Here is a 16,665-nt window from a genome sequence, read left to right on the forward strand (position 1 = left end):
AAAGACTGAATCAGCTCCATCATAAAGCTAATGAAAAAAAGACAGATACTATGAAAGCTCATGTCAAGAACAATCAGAAAACGAGTTGCTAAAAAAGGTATGCCTTGGGTGAGATTAATTTGTCACAATTACAACATTGACAACATGAAAACCTACATCAGTCAGATGCCTAAAAGAAAGAGTGAGCTAGTCAGTGTGCCTTAGAGTACTCATCTCACTATAGGGTGAATGACTGCACCCTCGAGCGCATTACTTTTAGAAGTCATATACATGGCTACCTTATATGTAGATGCCTGCAATGTAAATTTTTAGTTACGTGAGATTATTCTCAGCCCATCATCTCACACTGCATTGTACTATATTATTCTCCATTGAGAGAAAAGTATACTTGTTAGTTGAACTTTCTATGTGCTTAAATGTATCTCTTTATTCACGCAGAAAATCTTTTTTAGACCAACAGACTTATAAAGCTTAAAAGCTGTAATATAAAGGGTGCCTATCACTAAACAGAAGACTAACCATTAAGAACATAAATATTAGCATTAAGCAACCACTCATCAAAGGCTATTATATCAATATATAACCACAGCTGTTTTTCAAAAAGCATTAGTGTTTCAAATAGTACAGCTGAAATTTCTGACCTTGCCTTCTTAATTTCAGGAACTTTCTACAAAGAAAGGTGTGAGAATTCTTAGGCTTAGAAAGGTGACAATGGACCAATAAATGAGGGGATATCCTAAGACTTACTTCTTGCAAATAGTCCAGAATGTCATTAGTGAAGTCTGAGACAGAGAGATTATAAGAATCTTTTGTCGAGATGAGAACAGATGAGAACCTGACAGCTCTTCACGTAACGATTGCTTTGTAGACATGTTCCAGTGACAAAAACCATTTGAATGAAGCATGGCAAGACCAGGATGACACAGCAACTCTGAGTTCTGAGACTTGAGTTTCCTCATTAACTGGTAAATATGACCTGGTTATTAAAACAGCACTAGACAGAAGTACTGATATCATCAGATCAGCTTCACTTCTTTCCTGCGTTGAAACCCTTGGAACTGAAAGAACATGTATGAGCACTGGCCAGTCTGCCTAGCTATGCTATCAGAAATAATTCTGGTAGAGACTATGAACTGCATTTATATCAAGTGCAGAAATTTTGGTACTGTTTATTGATAACCAAATCAAAATAGAGCTCTATTGACAAACCAGGGTTCTGAAACATGACTCCTAGGACATTTGTGAAACAAAGCAAAGGCACTTGGAGCGCACCAGAATACCAGGAGGAGATCAATACCCAACTGCAAGTAACAAAGTAACTACTTCAAAAGGAGTTACAGTTGCCATTAGGAAAAGAGAGGGATCAAGGAACTACTGTGAGACTATCCCATCAGAATGTTTTGTCTGACCATATGGGTAGTCCTGAAATCTTTACCTGTAATTTAAGAAGAACTCTGTACTATCAAGAAATAAGAATCTGTATTTTGAACACTGGATGTGATTGTTGGCATTTTGAAGGACTGAAAGAAATGCTTTTACAGAATAAACTCCTTACGTAACAGTAATAACAAACATGATGGAAGCAAAGGCTGTCCCCTATTCTGCAGACAATAGCTGGAAGCATAAAACTTGCAGAGAGGTGGAAGTTAAGAATAAAATATAATGTAGAGCTGGTATGTACATATGTGTATGCATACACACACCCACCCAGTACAGCCAGGTTTGCAACTCACACATGTGCCGTCAGAAGCCAGTTACGTAAATGTTAATGGAATGATGTGTTACAGTTGTTCATTTAAGTCCTATCCAACCAGAAATCCATCCTAGAGAAGAAAAGCAACTGAAGTCCTAATTCATTTTACTTAATACTGATGATTTATGACTGAATTCAGGTCAATGCCACATTTCTGAATGTTTGTTCTATTATAGGGATTAAAAAACCCGCAAGCAATTTTACTAGGACTGAAAGACATGAACTGGCAGTTCTCTTACAGTGAAATCTCCAGACAGAAAAATGGGAAGTGTCATCTCATCCTGCAGAGAACAAAACCAATTTTTTTAAATTATAACCAGGATTACTAATAGGAGGGACAGCATCTTGAATCCAAACACATGAATGAAGACACTCATCTCTCTTCAGTCCAAGATAGCTAAATCATTGCTTCTGCTTGGCATTAGAAGAGCATTTTCTCACAAACTCTTTGCCTCTGAGACAGCTCTGTGGTTCCCAAAGAAACGCAGCAGAGATCATTTTTTGTCAAATCAGCTGCAAGACTGCTTCAGAGGAACAAGCGCCAAGGGCCGCATAAAGGCAGCCTGCAGAATGATAACCTAAAGAGTCTCACATATTCTGGCAACAAACTCTGGCCCTCAGAATGTCTGTCTGCTGTGATCTGATGAGCAAGGTGTCCCAAAAGCCCTTCAAAGATACAGCAAAGAACAGCAAAAGTAATCCGAATACTTAGAGAGGAAGGTTGTGACTCAGGAAACCTTACTTCATTCTACCTCCATCTGCTTTAGTTAACAACATCAGTGTAGAAAGAAGTGTCTTTTCTTTCCTGCCTCTTCACTGGTTGCATGTAAAGGTCTGTAAATCTTAACTTCTCTCTCCAAAGAAAAGGAAAATAAGGATGCAACGCAAGTACAATTTAGGAATCTGAATCTCCAAGCACTGCCCTTCTAAAGATTATACTTGTGACTACCAATTAATGGGGATTTGTAAAGTCACGTGAATCTATTTTTGATGAAGCACAGGAGAGCTACTAACTCACAAGCTTGAACACAACAAAAACTATACATTGGCTGGCCCTGGTAAATATGCATATTCATGATTAACCAGCGTGGACAAAAAAACTTTGAAAACTGGTGACCTCACAGTATGTTTCTTTTTCTATCTGAAAGTCAACTTTACTAGGGAATTTTACCTTGGAGAAAAAAAAATAGATTATAAACCAAAAGTATCCGTGAGAAATTAGAAGAATGCAAAATATTATTTAAACAGCCAAAACTGCATGAAATATTAACTTGTTTTGAATTTTAATTTTATATATCTTTCAGAAGACGCTCATGGCAGAAATGTAGATCTTAAAATGTTAATACGGAAAGACTACAGACAAAATTTTACACACATGAAATGTTAATTTCATAAGCTGACATCAATAGCAAGTAACTGTTCAGAAGACACAGAACGGAATCTTAGAGGACAGCTAAGTGAGGCAAATAAAAAGCAGTTTCAAGGGCTGTTTCCTGACCACTTTTTGCCCCCAGCACTAATGATGGTACAAGCACTTACCCAGCTATGGGGTGAATCACATCTATCTAGTACGTTACACAGTAAGTGTGTGATTACGTAAAATCTACTGCTACAATCTTTACCTCATGCTGTTTTACCTTCATTTTCACCTGCACTGACAACTGAAAACACATCTAAGATGGTCCAAGTATCCCATGGTACAAACTGCACTTTCAGGATTGAAGCAAGGCATAAAGGAAATGGAGAGCACATGCAGTTAGTGGATATTATGCCAAGGCAAAATCTCTCTTGCCCTGAATTGGTATAATACAAATATCCACAATATGAACATTAAGACAAAGATTGAGACAAGAATTTATATTGTTTTAATATGCTAAAATGTATTTTAAAAAGCTGGGGAAAACGTAACTTTCAAAATTCAATTTTTAATGTGATTAAAATGTTCGCATGTCTATCACATCTTAAAATCTAAAAGCGTGTATGAACACCAGATAAGTAGAGGATGTTACAGCAATTTTTAAAATTCTCTGACATTGCTGCTTTTATGAAATACCTATCTTTGAAACAACAACATTCACAGTAAGCTGGTCAGTCCCTTGGAAATACAAAATTAATCCTGGAAACAAGGTTATGATGATGACTGAACTATTTCATCAGGGTGTAATGGTATGTAACCAAGCAGAAGAATTCACCTATTTCAAGGCAACTACAACCTACAGCACTTCATTTCCCAATAAGGGATGCAGTAACACAGACCACACAGTCCCCATGGACTCCCATGCAAATGTACCTGGAAAACATCACATTATTATAGTCTTCCCAAATGGTCCTCTATTTAACTACTCCTTACTAAATACCATGACCATACTATAGCTACCTTTATGCGAACCTGATTAAAATAAAATAATAAAAAATTGCAAATTGTATTAAAACATGTGAATGATTATGAACAAGTGACAAGATATTATCCACAGAAATGGTTTGCTATGAAAATCATGGCAGGCACTCTAACTGGTACCAAAGGACAGTTTACACAGACAAAAAAGTGTTAATTTTTGAGCAGTTACAAACATACTATAAAAAACTAAAACAGTAAATAAAAGGCTGTTTCTTTCAGTTTGAATTTTTAATCTTCTCTGTGGAATCTTTTTCACAGTTTATGAACTCAAATGTCTTGGCTAGCAGCCAAAGCTCCTCCCCCCCTTTTTTTCTTTTGCTTTTCCTACCAGCAGCCTGCTTATTCTCCTGTGGAGAGACTGTGGACACTTCCCCCAGGCCTAACCACACTCACAATTTCTTGTGGCTCTGAAGTTATACTTTCAGTTACCTTTTATTTTATTGTTGAATACTTCCTTTAGCACTTCCTCAGTGGGCCAATGTAACTGGACAGTACAACAGACTGAGATTGTAGAAGGAAAAAACAGACAGTAATGAACTGACGGCAACACCTGTTCCTTATCCTGCTGCACCACTGTCTGCAGGGTAAGGCAGAGAATTTGGGAGTGAAGTTCAGCTGAGGAAGAAGGGAGGGGTGTGGGGAAGATGATTTTAAGATTTGGGTTTATTTCTCATTATGCTACTCTGCTTTGACTGTAATAAATTAAACTAATTTCCCCAAGCTGAGTCTGTTTTGCCCGCGACAGGTGCTGGTGAGGGATCTCTTCCTGCCCTTATCTCAGCCCATGAGCCTTTTGTTATATTTTTTCTCCCCTGTCCAGCTGAGGAGGGGAGTGATAGAGCGGCTTAGGTGGGTGCCTGGTGTCCAGCCAGGGCCAGCCCACCTCACAGCTGTTGTGAAAGTCCTAATGTTATAAGCACTTGTAAGGCAATTACCTTTTGTGCAGCAAGATGGAGAGCAGTTCTTCGGCTGCGATCAGCTCTGTTAACATCAGCTCCAGCCTTCAGCAATGCCTCTGCACAGTCCAGCCTGTCAGCCAGCACACAGTACATAAGCGGAGTTCTTCCAAACTGGTCCTCTTTATCTTTCAGCTCAGAGTTTCCTAAAAAAAAAAAACAAAACAAAACTCTCACTTAAACCAGTTAAGTGTATTAGTATATAGCTAAAAGCAGTACTTTTTTATTAAAAAGTCATCTTATTGTAATATGAACAGCAGGTATCTCATTATAATATGACTGGGGTGAACAAAAAAATGGAGTATATGATAAACTCAGAGTTATTACATTTTATCCTACTTTTACTGACAGTTACAGAATATTTCAAAATATATTTACAGAGAAAAGTACATTCAGAAAACATTAGTTCCATGAATACACCTACCACCAGTAACATTCCGCAGCGGCATAATTATAAATAATTTTAAAATAGTTACACAGATCTTGGCTGCACAGATTAGTTTAAAAAAAATCAACAGCACAGAACCAAATAGACATCCTGAAACCTGTAAACACTGTAACTAAAACAATCTTTGAAGCCTACTCACAGTAATGTTTATTTTAAAAGCATAAACGTCAATATTACATCAATACCATTATTTACTTCAGGGTCCCTTACAATATGGAAACTACTAAAATACTTCCCAAGCTTTATTGAATTGATAAGGTTAGTAAGGCAGTAATCTGATAACCTATTCAAAAAAAGTCAAAACACTATTCTTATTCACAGTCTGAAAAACCCTCCAAACAAAGCAGTTTCAATATAAAGTTTCATATTTCCATGATGTCACCACATAAAGGCAAGCACCTTTAACTTCACAGGTATCAACGACCCCACGCATCCAGAGTCTCCAGAGCAATGTTGTTTACAATTACTCAAGGAAAAGTGAATTTTACAGGCAAGTTAGTTTTGCTCTTTAATTATTCCTTTGTCTGCATGACTGTTGATGCTTCAAAAGGACTCCAGCAGAGGCATGCTGCTTCTTTACACAGTCTTTGCTCTCCCCCAGCATATTATACTTATCTACATATCCAGCAATTGTATTCTTAATTATAATTTCTATTGATTCACCCAGAAGAAGAATCAAGCAGATTAAATATGAATCAAGGGGAATATCAAGAATTAAAATTCATTCCCTAACTATCAAGCCACTTATAAAAAACACTGTCAAGTAGGATATTGCCAGTCAGAGCAATCATTTACTCCCTCACTACATTTCTTAGTTCCTTTAAAACTACAGAGTGAATACCATGTCAATCACGATTCACTCTGTAACACTTTTTTTGCCTTGAAAGTGTGATTTGCATTGAGAAAATTCTTTTTGCTCTGCAAAAAAAGTCTAAGAACATTTCCAAACTCCTCTGTGATGCAGACACAGAAAAATTATTTTTATTCTTCACCTGTGGCCTTGTCTTCTCTGACTGCCACTTCACCTTGAAAATCCACTGGTTTTACAATTAATTCTTATGTCACTAGAAAATTATTAAAAAACAAACAAAACAAACAAACAAAAAACCCCAAAACCACAAGAAGTCTTCTACTGACCTACATCTAGCTTTCTCAGAAACAGGCTGGTTTTTGAACACCTTTTTACATTATAATACTCACCTTCACACTGCTGTTTAGCCTGCTCCCCTGCAGATATTGTGGTCCAAAGCATAATTTAACATGTCACTGTTCCCTACCAACGAGCCAGTTTCTCTAATTAAGTACAGTCACGCACTCTTCCACTTTTAGTTCAACATGGCCACTTAGATATCACTAAACCACATTTCACTGCTAAGTGTTAACATAACTAAAAGAACTGTAGCAGGAGCCTGCAAGCAAAAGGCCTGTGTGAGAAAGACTCTCCATAAGAAAATTCTTGTGTGAGAAAAGGCCTGGGAAACAAAGAGGGAGTTTTGAAACGATACAGCTGTCCTGAAAAGATGTGCTAACCAGGACAGAAGGGAGGTGAACTCTGAATTCTTTTAATCATAACTGTAGAAGCTTGCCAATGTAAGTCCAATTATGTAGAAGTAGAAATTCGCTTTGATAAGCTTTAAGCCACTTAAGGGTTAACAAGCTGGTATACTATATAGGTGCCTCTGGATTGCTAATAAACGGAGCTTGCTTTTATCAACCACATTGGCTTTGGACTTCAATTTTCTCCCCCCGCTGGAGCCACCGGGTCTTTTACTTTCCAACACATAACCTCAACAGTGTCTTAGATTACTTGAAGCTGATGGGACTTGAACACTCAAATATATTAAGAGAAATACATACACATTCATTTCGCCCAATAAGACATAAGCACACGGGCTTATGCTCAGGTAACATTGGTTCTTAAATCAGCAGTGTGCAAAACCAGTAACTCTTCCGCAAATTCCAGTTCCCTTTCTGTTATAGAATGCTGGAGGATATAAGATTTAGAGACTGAAGACAAGCAGAAATGGCCTATAGCTCAAGTGCAACGCAACTAAGTAAAGCAACAGATATCTGTTTCCATTTTCAGTTCCCAAAAAGTGATGTAGCTGATGACAAAGAGTTTCCATGACTGTATACAGTCTGAGGGAAAAATGAGCAAGAACTTCAAAACTTGATGCCAGTAATTTGCCTGAAGCTCCTGCATGTTTTTTTAAGGTAAAGAAACTATCTGCAGCTAGCAGTAGGTTTTCTCCTTTTGCTTACCAGGCTCTGTAAGGCCCTTAGAATGGTTAAAATCCTGTGAGCATTTCCCTAAAAGGGTGTCTTTGTGCTCAGGCTAAGAGACAGGACAAGGGCTAGGAGCTACTATATCACCATCAGGCGCCAAGGGGGAGATTAAGCTGATGAAAGTCAGTAGCCACAACATCTTGTGAACTTTACAATTTTGCTGCAGCAAATTATTATTTTTGCAATCACGAAAGCACAGGCTTAAAACATTCACATATTAGCATACCTAAAATCTGCTTCGGCGAAAACAAATTCTCTTCACGTATCTGCCTAAGAAAGAAATTTTGTTAGATCCCTCGCCTTTCAGAGTCAAAGTCCTCAGCTCACCAGAATATGCATTCCATAAGCTTATTGCCAACAGAGGTCGTGAACACTACAGAATCCAGGGCCCAAGTCCAAAATTTAACTCTCATAGCTGTGCTTCACCACTTCCTCACACTCTATGCAAGCAGTCATATCAGACTTTTAACATTTCTATGCATTTTTCAGACCAGAAAATGAGAAAGGGCAGCAGGAGGGTGTGAATTCTCCCTAATTATTAAAAGACAGACAATTTCTTGTCACTTGCAAGAATCTTGCCTTCTGCCATATCTGATTTGAGATTTATCCTACCTCCCACAATGTAGAACAGGCAAGAGAGAAGTAGAGAGGAGGATCAAAGAGTAGCACACAACTGCATATTTGTAACCCAAAGTTTAGTTAAAATTTACAATGAAACATCCAACAGATATTTAGAAGCATTTGGATGCAAGCAATGCATTAGAATGAGGAGCTGGACTGAACAGACACTTCAGTATAATGACTATTGTAATCATTATTGAGTTCTTTTAAACAATTGAAACCATTAAAACAATTAGATGCCTCTTCCCAAAGCATTAAATGGAAAATTATCCTGCAAATACAAAATTAACTTTTGCTCTCTTTTTCCCTAGGATCAAAATCATACAGATGGATTTTAACATTGAAGAACTGTTAATTAAAGACATGTTCAGTGTTGTATAAAACAGGAAAGAAAATACTGTGAGCATTCCCCAGAGCCCAAGAACATACAACTCTAAAACAGCGTGATACAGTACAGGACAATTCTTGCAATGCAAACAATTAGCACACTTCTGTTAGAACACTGGTTATACAATTAACACTTGCCAGGTACTTTATGGTATTTAACCCACAGGCTTTTTAGAAAGTCCTGTGATTAAGCATTAGTGGCAGTCAACATACAGAGATACTTTGTTCCAAAGCCCTCGTTCTCTAAATAAATTGTCTACTTACCTTTGATTCTGTCTGTGCCTCTTTCTAGCACAGGGTGTCAAAAGGAACACATTATTCAGAACACACTGTATTATTTCAAACACCTGATCCTTTAAAATTCATCTATACTCTAATTATATGCAAATAAAGCATCTATGTTTGTATACAGCCACACACGCTTCACCAAACTAAAAATGGCAGAAGGAAAAATCACCAAAGAGGTTTGAGGGGCTGCTCTAAAAATCCTTTTGGCCAGCCTCTATGCCCCTCCTATGTTAATAACTGAACAGGGAAAGCACAAAGAGGAAAGTAATAATAAATTTAGGGGCTGAAAGGTCCTCCCTGAAAGGAGGAGAAAGTCAAGACTTTCCATTGCTGGATACACCACTGGCTACGTATCAAGGTCCAAAGCTTGTCTGTAGTAGAAAAGTGTTGTTCAGCAATCCAGCACACACAGCACACATAACGCTGGAGTACTGTCCTGATTAGCTGCTGCTGCTGTTGAGTGCAGTCATGAAATTCAGTGAATAGCACCAATTTCTCAATTTGCTTCTGGCATCAAGTTGTACTTTCAACAGCGACTGGTAAACAGCTAAAAATATTACTCTAATGCATTCTTCTTCTGCTAGGCAATATGTGACATTTTTGGTTTGGTTTTTTTCTTTTTGGTCCAGTTCTGGCAAAAGTAAGGTCTGTGTCATATCCTGTCAAAACATGGCAAAGCAGAAAAGCCAAATTTTGCTAGCATAGCAAATGCTACAAGGATTGTGCAGTTCACTCTCCCAAGCAAAAGTAAAACAGCATTTTTATCTCGTTGCTGCATGAGTATCATTAAAAGAAGAGCAACTTCCTTATCTGGTTCTAATGGCTGTTTTGTGGTATATTTGACAAGATGTACCAGCAACACAGAAATACTTTTTCCTTTGTGTTTCCAAAAATACGTTTTTTGGCTCTGAGATTAACAAAAACACACTGAAGTCAGAAAAAGTTCTTTGTTGCTTCTGACTGCTAGCCAGGATTTAAAAGCTCAGACTTTTTCCGCCTCCACACGCAGGCAGAAGGATTTTTTAGAAACCTGGGTATTTAAAGTTACTGCGTAGTTGAATCTCACAGGTTTCTAGAAGTATCTCTGTATCAACCACTCATCTGCTGTTTATAAAATGTTTTTAAAAAGAGCAAATAGATAGCATTAAATGCAAACAGTACATGTTTGAACCATCATATGACAAAATAAAGTTGAAGGCCCAACAAAAAAGAACTGTTTCAACAAGTGGAGCTTCTAGAAAATCAGTTGCCTCAAATGTGTTCCTGTTTGAGTCAAATCAGTTCCAGTTATCTTTCGAGAAAACTTGTAAGGAAGAGCCCCTTACTGCTTTCTGTACAGCTTGGACAACAGATCCACACAGGTTACCACCTTGCCTTCAACACAGGTCAGCAGAAGATACATAAAGAAACCTGACTGCTGGTTTCATGCTATTACCATCAAAGCCTTCACACCCACTAAAACTGCCAGTTAACAGCATAAATTATTATTACTATTACTATTATTATTATTGTTGTTGTTATAAGACTTATTATTATTTCACAGTCCTACAACCCTTGCCAAGCTCCAGGAATAGGATTTTCCAAAAAAGACTGAGCAAATAGAACTTCTAGAGTATCACCTGGAATTGCATTTAATCAGAAGCTCTGAAAAATCCAAGTCTTCACCTATCATATGGCAGCCTTCCAAATATACGCAAGACTGTTTTTGGAACACAGAATATATACTGCTTTTGAAAACTATTAAACTGGAATGCCATATCATTCCTGGAGAGCATGGGAAGGCAAAATCCTGAGCTTTTTAATGGATGGGAATTTTTTTTTCTTCAGATTCAATATGACTAGATTCTCTCATTGCCTTTCATTTCTCTTGAGAAACATTGCCAGTCTATCAGAATCAAAATAACAAATAAGGCTGGCTCATTTTGTTCACAAATACCAGACAGTGACAAGACCTCAGAAACTGTAATAAATTATCTGTAAAAACATATTTATCAAATTTCCCAAAAAGCAATTAAAAAAATAAGGATTTGCAGCCAAAATATTTTGGCACAAAGCACTTCTCCAGAACTTCAAATTCCCTGAAAGGGGTTCTATCACTTACCAACTTTCTGGTTTATTTCACAAAGAAGTACCAATCAAAGGCAAAAAAAAAAGGCAACAAAAAGTAAGAAAAATCAGTCATATTTTCAGGGCAACATTTATTCTAGAAGCACATATAATCAAGAAATCAAAAATATCTTAAAGATCAGAGCTGTAAATCAAAACCAAAAAAGCCTCAGTTCTGAAGTAAACTAAATGTATCTACATTTACCTGCTATTAGCCTTTGGAGGGTACTCTTATCTCCATTAACAGCAGCAGCATGCACTTCAGATGCTAATGAGGAACCACTGAAGAGGCAGTTTGCTGAAATATTCATACTCTTTCAAGGTATTACTGTAGGTCAGATCTGTGCCACCAGCATTTTTTGTAGGAATTCAGTTCTAGAAAAAAAAACAAAACCACATCAATAAAAAAGAATTAATTTTATAATGAGTCATTAAACTTACTCAAACAATACTTCTGTTAGAAAAGAAAAAACATGGTTTTCATCTGCGGAATAAATCTACCTCTGGCAAAAATTCACCAGAAAAAAAAGCCTACATTAAATATATGTATATATTGTAGTTTCATTGCCTTAAACACAAATTTCATCCCATAAGCTTTGCCAAAGTCTGTAAAGTGTTTCTCTACAAACCCAACAGACTGTTCTTCAGAGTGCTGCCCTGCATGCTTTAATTCAGTACCCAATAATGTTTGTTATCAAGTATCAACAGATTACAGTCCTGCAGTATAGAACCACAGAATATCCTGAATTGGAATGGACACACTGGGATCATTGAAGTCCAGCTCCTGGCCCTGCACTGAACATCCACAAGAGTCACACCATGTGCCCAAGAGCGTTGTCCAAACTCTTCTTGAACTCTGTCAGGCTGGTGCTGTGACCACTTCCCTGGGGAGCCTGAACCCTGGGGAGGCACTTCCCTGTTCCAGCCTGAACACTCTCTGGGTAAAGAACCTTTTTCTAACATCCAACCTAAACCTCTCCTGACACAACTTCAGGTCATTCCCTCAGGTCCTGTCACTGGTCACCACAGAAAAGAGATCAGTGCCTGCCTCTCCCCCTCACAAAGAAGCTGCAGACTGCAATGAGGTTTCTCCTCAGTCTCCTCTTCCCTAGGCTGAACTGACCAAATGACCTCAGCCTCTCCTCATGCAGCTTCCTCTCAACGCCCTTCACCATCTTCATTGCCCTCCTTTGGATGCTCTCCAATAGTTTCATATCCTTCTTACATTGTGGCACCCAAAACTGCACACAATATTCCAAGGTGAGGCTGCCCCAGCGCAGAGCAGAGCGGGACAATCCCCTCCCTTGCCTGGCTGGTGATGCTGTGCCTGATGCCCCCCAGGACAGGCTTGGCTCTCCTGGCTGCCAGGGCACTGCTGACTCAGATTCAACTTGCCAACAGTCAGGACCCCCAGCTCCCTTTCCATGGCACTGCTTTCCAGCATCTCATTCCCCAGTCTGTCCATACACCCAGGTGCAGAATTCAGCACTTTGCCTTGTTAAACTCCATACAGTTGGTGATTGCCCAGTCCTCATATTTGCTGAGGTCTCCCCATAGGGCCTCTTCACTCTCAAGGGAGACAACAGCTCCTCCCAATTTTGTATCGTCTGCAAACCTGTTTAGTATCCCTTCCAGTCGTGCATCCAAGTCAATAATGAAGATACTGAAAATCACAGGGTGGAGGATAGATCCCTGCAGAGCCCGACTAGTGACAGGTCCCCAGTCTGATGTCACCCCATTCACTGTAACCCTTTGTGCCTGACCCGTGAGCCACTTCCTCACCCATCACATGATGTGTTTATACAGTTGTGTGCTGGACTTTTTGTCCGGGAGGATACCGTGAGAGACAGTACTGAAAGCTTTACTGAACTCCAAAAAGGTTCCATCAACTGATGGGTCACCTGACCTTACTTCCATTGGGCATACACCTTCTTTTTTTCCAGTAGCTCCAAAAGAAGATCCCTGGTCAGCCAAGCCAGCCTTCTACCTCATCTGCTTGACTTCTGACATTTTGGAATTGCCTGCTCCTGTGCCCTTAGGAGGTGGTGCTTAAGAAGTGATCAGCACTGATGGACCCCAGCACCTACAAAAGCATTTTCTCAGGGGATCTTACTATTTAGTTCCTCCATTTTCTTCACATTTTACCTCTCAACAAATAAACTAAGATATACGAAATCCAGGTGCAGCAGCATAAAATTCAGTAAATACCAAAGAACTTGGTGAAAAACCAGAAACATCCCAATAACATCAACAATAATTTTTACATAAAACTGACTGCATACAGACGAGAATTAATAATGAAAGATGTTCATAGTTTCCAGATGAAAACAAAAGTCACTTCTGCATTAAGTGTTAGTAATCATACAGGTGAGAGAAGCAACCTATTATCTCTACAGCAATTCTTAGTAAAGTTTCACGATTCCATTGAATGGGCATCAGAGAAGTTCTGAAATATGAAGAGGGACTACAAAAGGAAAATTTGTAACATTCTGCAGGTATTTTTCTCATGTATATAGCAATCAGATGAACTGCTGTCTGGAAGACTTGCTTGATAAAGATCCCCATTAACAAAAAATTAGGCATTCAGTCAATAAAAATAAAGAAATAAGTAAAAGATCTGCTTATAAAATGCTACATAATTGGCACTATCTGTAATACGCATCATATTACTGGAATTGAGTAAGTAATTCACTTTTCTTCTCTAAGCTAACATGTAGAAAAAGATTAGCCTTCTCATGTCACTTAAAATGAAGGGACACTCACACAGACTCCAAGACCTCTTCAAGGTACGTGAAATTTCTTACCAAACTGTGGTATGTCTACTTTGCATTACGCAGATAACAAGAATTACATATTTTTTTCTATTCAGCGAAACATGAGGTTGTTAAAATTTAAACGTGATAACACAATCATGCTATCAAATTTTATTGATACAGTTTCCAAGTGAAGACTGAGGTTTGAAAAAATATCAAAGACTTTTCAAACGTGAGTTAGTGCAGAAGATGTTCATTCCACAGATCAAAGAGCACAAGTTCTTAAGGTAGCCATAGCAGAAGTGATAAAAGCCAAGTTTCAATTTCAAACTATAAAAAATACGTGACTTGTATGCATATATATGCGTATGCGTTTGTAGCTCATGAAACTGACACGCCATAAGATTTTTGCAGGGTCACACAAAGTCTGAGCCTGTCAGGCTTTCTTTGAAACCAAGCCAGTCTTGACTTGAAAAAGGCTGATGCAAAGGATTTTCTTTTGAATGGTGTTACACCCCCGTCTCCCTCCTTACAGTCGTGTACATACTGGAAATGTGACAAACGCAAAGCACAGCTTTCTGTGATTTGAGACAGCTCTGCAAGCTTTCAGAGCATGTACGTATTCTGTAAGGTCCAAAGTTTTACTGGAAGAGGGTGAAGCCCTGAATTTTGGGTGTTCTTCACTTTCAGCATTTAGAACTGAGGGAGTGACAGAAAGCGCAAATGTGCTGAAGCGCCAAGGGATAAACATCAACGATGACGTTCCACTCAAGCTGAAGTTTCCCAACCTCCCAAGCAGCCGCTCTGCCCCGTCACACACAGGCTCCCAAGCAGAAGAAAGTTGCCTCCCAAACTCTGAGGACACGAAGACCACAAGGCGCACGGCGCCCAAATACCCCTCCTCATATTCCCTACAGGCGAGCCCGTGTGCCCAGTCCCGGCGGCTGAAGGTACAAGGCGGGATTCAAAGGAAACGCGGACAGCCGCTGGGGGCTGGCAGGGAGCGATCCAGAGCGGAAGAGGGTGCGGTGCCACGGGACACCCGCGCCACCACGGCGGGAAGGGTTAACCCTGCCTCGCCCAGACCGCAAAAGCCGCCTCCCCCTCTCCTTCCTTCCCTCCCTTCTGCCCTGCCCGGCGCTGCAGCTGCGCCCCGTAACTCACCTCCACCCCGCCCTTCTCCTCATCGGGGCGCCGCTGCCTGCAGGCGCCGCCCCGCGGGCAGCCCCGGTGCGCTCTGGGATCCACGCCTCCTCCCGCTCTCACTCTCTCTCCTTTCCTTCCTTCTCCTCCTCCTTGCCCTCCCCTTCCCGGAACTACGGTTCCCGGCGTGCCCCGGGAGCGCGCGGCGGAGCGCGGGGCCCCGCGGTGGAACTTGCCCGGGTGTTTCCTGGCGACGGGGGGAAGTGGAGGAGCCGCCGCCGCGGAGAGTGGGAGCCGCGCTTCTCCCCTCCCCGCTCCCGGGCGCCCGATCTACCATGAGACCCGCCATCTTCCCGCTCCTGCCTGACCCTGGCTGCCTTCTGCTCCTCCTGGTAAAAGTCGCCGGCCCCCCGCTGCACTTCCCTTCCCCGCGCCGGCTCGGGCAGGGCGGTGCTGGGGTGGCCGGCGGGCCCCGCTCGGGGTTCTTGTCTCGCTCCCCTCCCCCGCCAGCAGGTGCCGGCGCCCGGGAAGGAGGGAGGGAGGGAGGGAGGGCGGGCGGGAGGGAGCGGGCCCGGCGGTGTGGCTGAGGCCGATAGGCTGCGCGCTCGGGGTGGGGCCGCGCCCGGGCCCGGGGCAGTGGCCGGGCGGGCGGTGCGGCCTTGCCCCGGCTGCTCGGGGGCCGGAGCCGGCGCGAATGGCCGTAACGGAGCCCCTCTGCAGCCCCCTGAAAGGAGGCTGTGGCCAGGTGCGGGGCGGCCTCTTCTCCCAGGCAGCCAGCGAGAGGACGGGAGGACGTGGTCCTAAGCTGCGCCAGGGGAGGTTTAGGTGGGACGTCAGGAGGAATTTCTTCACAGCAAGGGTGATTGGACATTGAAATGGGCTGTCCATGGAGGTGGTGGAGTCACCGTCCCTGGAGGTGTTCAGGAAATGACTGGATGTGGCACTTTGTGCCGTGGTCTGGTTGACATGGTGGTGTTGGGTCTTAGGTTGAACTCGATTGTCTCAGAGGCCCTTTCCAGCCTAATTGATTCTGTGATCTTTAGTTGTCAGACTACAGCTTTTTTTTAGTTTCATTTCGGCTGGCATTATGTGCGTGACCTAAGCCACCTTCCGGCTTTGCCAGTACACAAATGCAATCACTGATGTGTGTGTTTTGTGGAGATGCCTGTGTTATACTTTTCTTTTTCATTTTTCTTTTTTTTTTAACAGGCTGATGTGGTGATTTTTACTTTTCCAGAAATTTATTGGGCCAGATTCTGGACCTTTCATAACATAAGTGACTTGCAGAACTAAGGGGGACTTGTGTGAATAAATTTTAATAGGATTTTTCTCTTAAAATACTAATGAGTTTAATCAATCTATTTTAAACATTTGGGAGGATAAAATTGGCCAGAAAATTAAAAAATAATTGGAGGTAATGGTAGATAGAACTCCAGAAGTCTGAAGAAGAGTACACAGTAATATAGCTGCTAATGAATGAATGAATTGGTTAGGAATGTGAGGACACATACATAATGAACAGTACA

The 16,665-nt window shown here is 40.9% G+C and overlaps 2 protein-coding genes across 5 annotated transcripts in view; one reads left to right on the top strand and one right to left on the bottom strand.

The window, feature by feature from the left end:
• INVS (inversin) overlaps positions 1–15,247 on the bottom strand; it is an 85,492-nt gene extending 70,245 nt beyond the window's left edge. For 2 of the 4 annotated variants that reach the window (XM_069004263.1, XM_069004262.1), the window contains exons 1-3: positions 15,161–15,247; positions 11,449–11,618; positions 5,087–5,253 (exon numbers count right to left, since the gene is read on the bottom strand). In XM_069004263.1, the coding sequence (XP_068860364.1) occupies positions 5,087–5,253; positions 11,449–11,554 (273 nt within the window). In that variant the 5' untranslated portion in view covers positions 11,555–11,618; positions 15,161–15,247. Of the gene's footprint in view, positions 1–4,580; positions 4,720–5,086; positions 5,254–11,448; positions 11,619–15,160 lie in introns of those variants that run through there. The other 2 variants (XM_069004264.1, XM_069004265.1) reach the window with 2 other exon arrangements.
• Positions 15,248–15,357: 110 nt separating this feature from the next.
• ERP44 (endoplasmic reticulum protein 44) overlaps positions 15,358–16,665 on the top strand; it is a 47,686-nt gene continuing 46,378 nt past the window's right edge. Inside the window, exon 1 of the mRNA XM_069004274.1 lies at positions 15,358–15,531. Within this exon, the coding sequence (XP_068860375.1) occupies positions 15,475–15,531 (57 nt within the window). The 5' untranslated portion in view covers positions 15,358–15,474. The remainder of the gene's footprint in view (positions 15,532–16,665) is intronic.

The sequence above is a fragment of the Aphelocoma coerulescens genome, chromosome 2 (genome assembly GCF_041296385.1).
Source record: "Aphelocoma coerulescens isolate FSJ_1873_10779 chromosome 2, UR_Acoe_1.0, whole genome shotgun sequence".
NCBI lineage: Eukaryota > Metazoa > Chordata > Aves > Passeriformes > Corvidae > Aphelocoma > Aphelocoma coerulescens.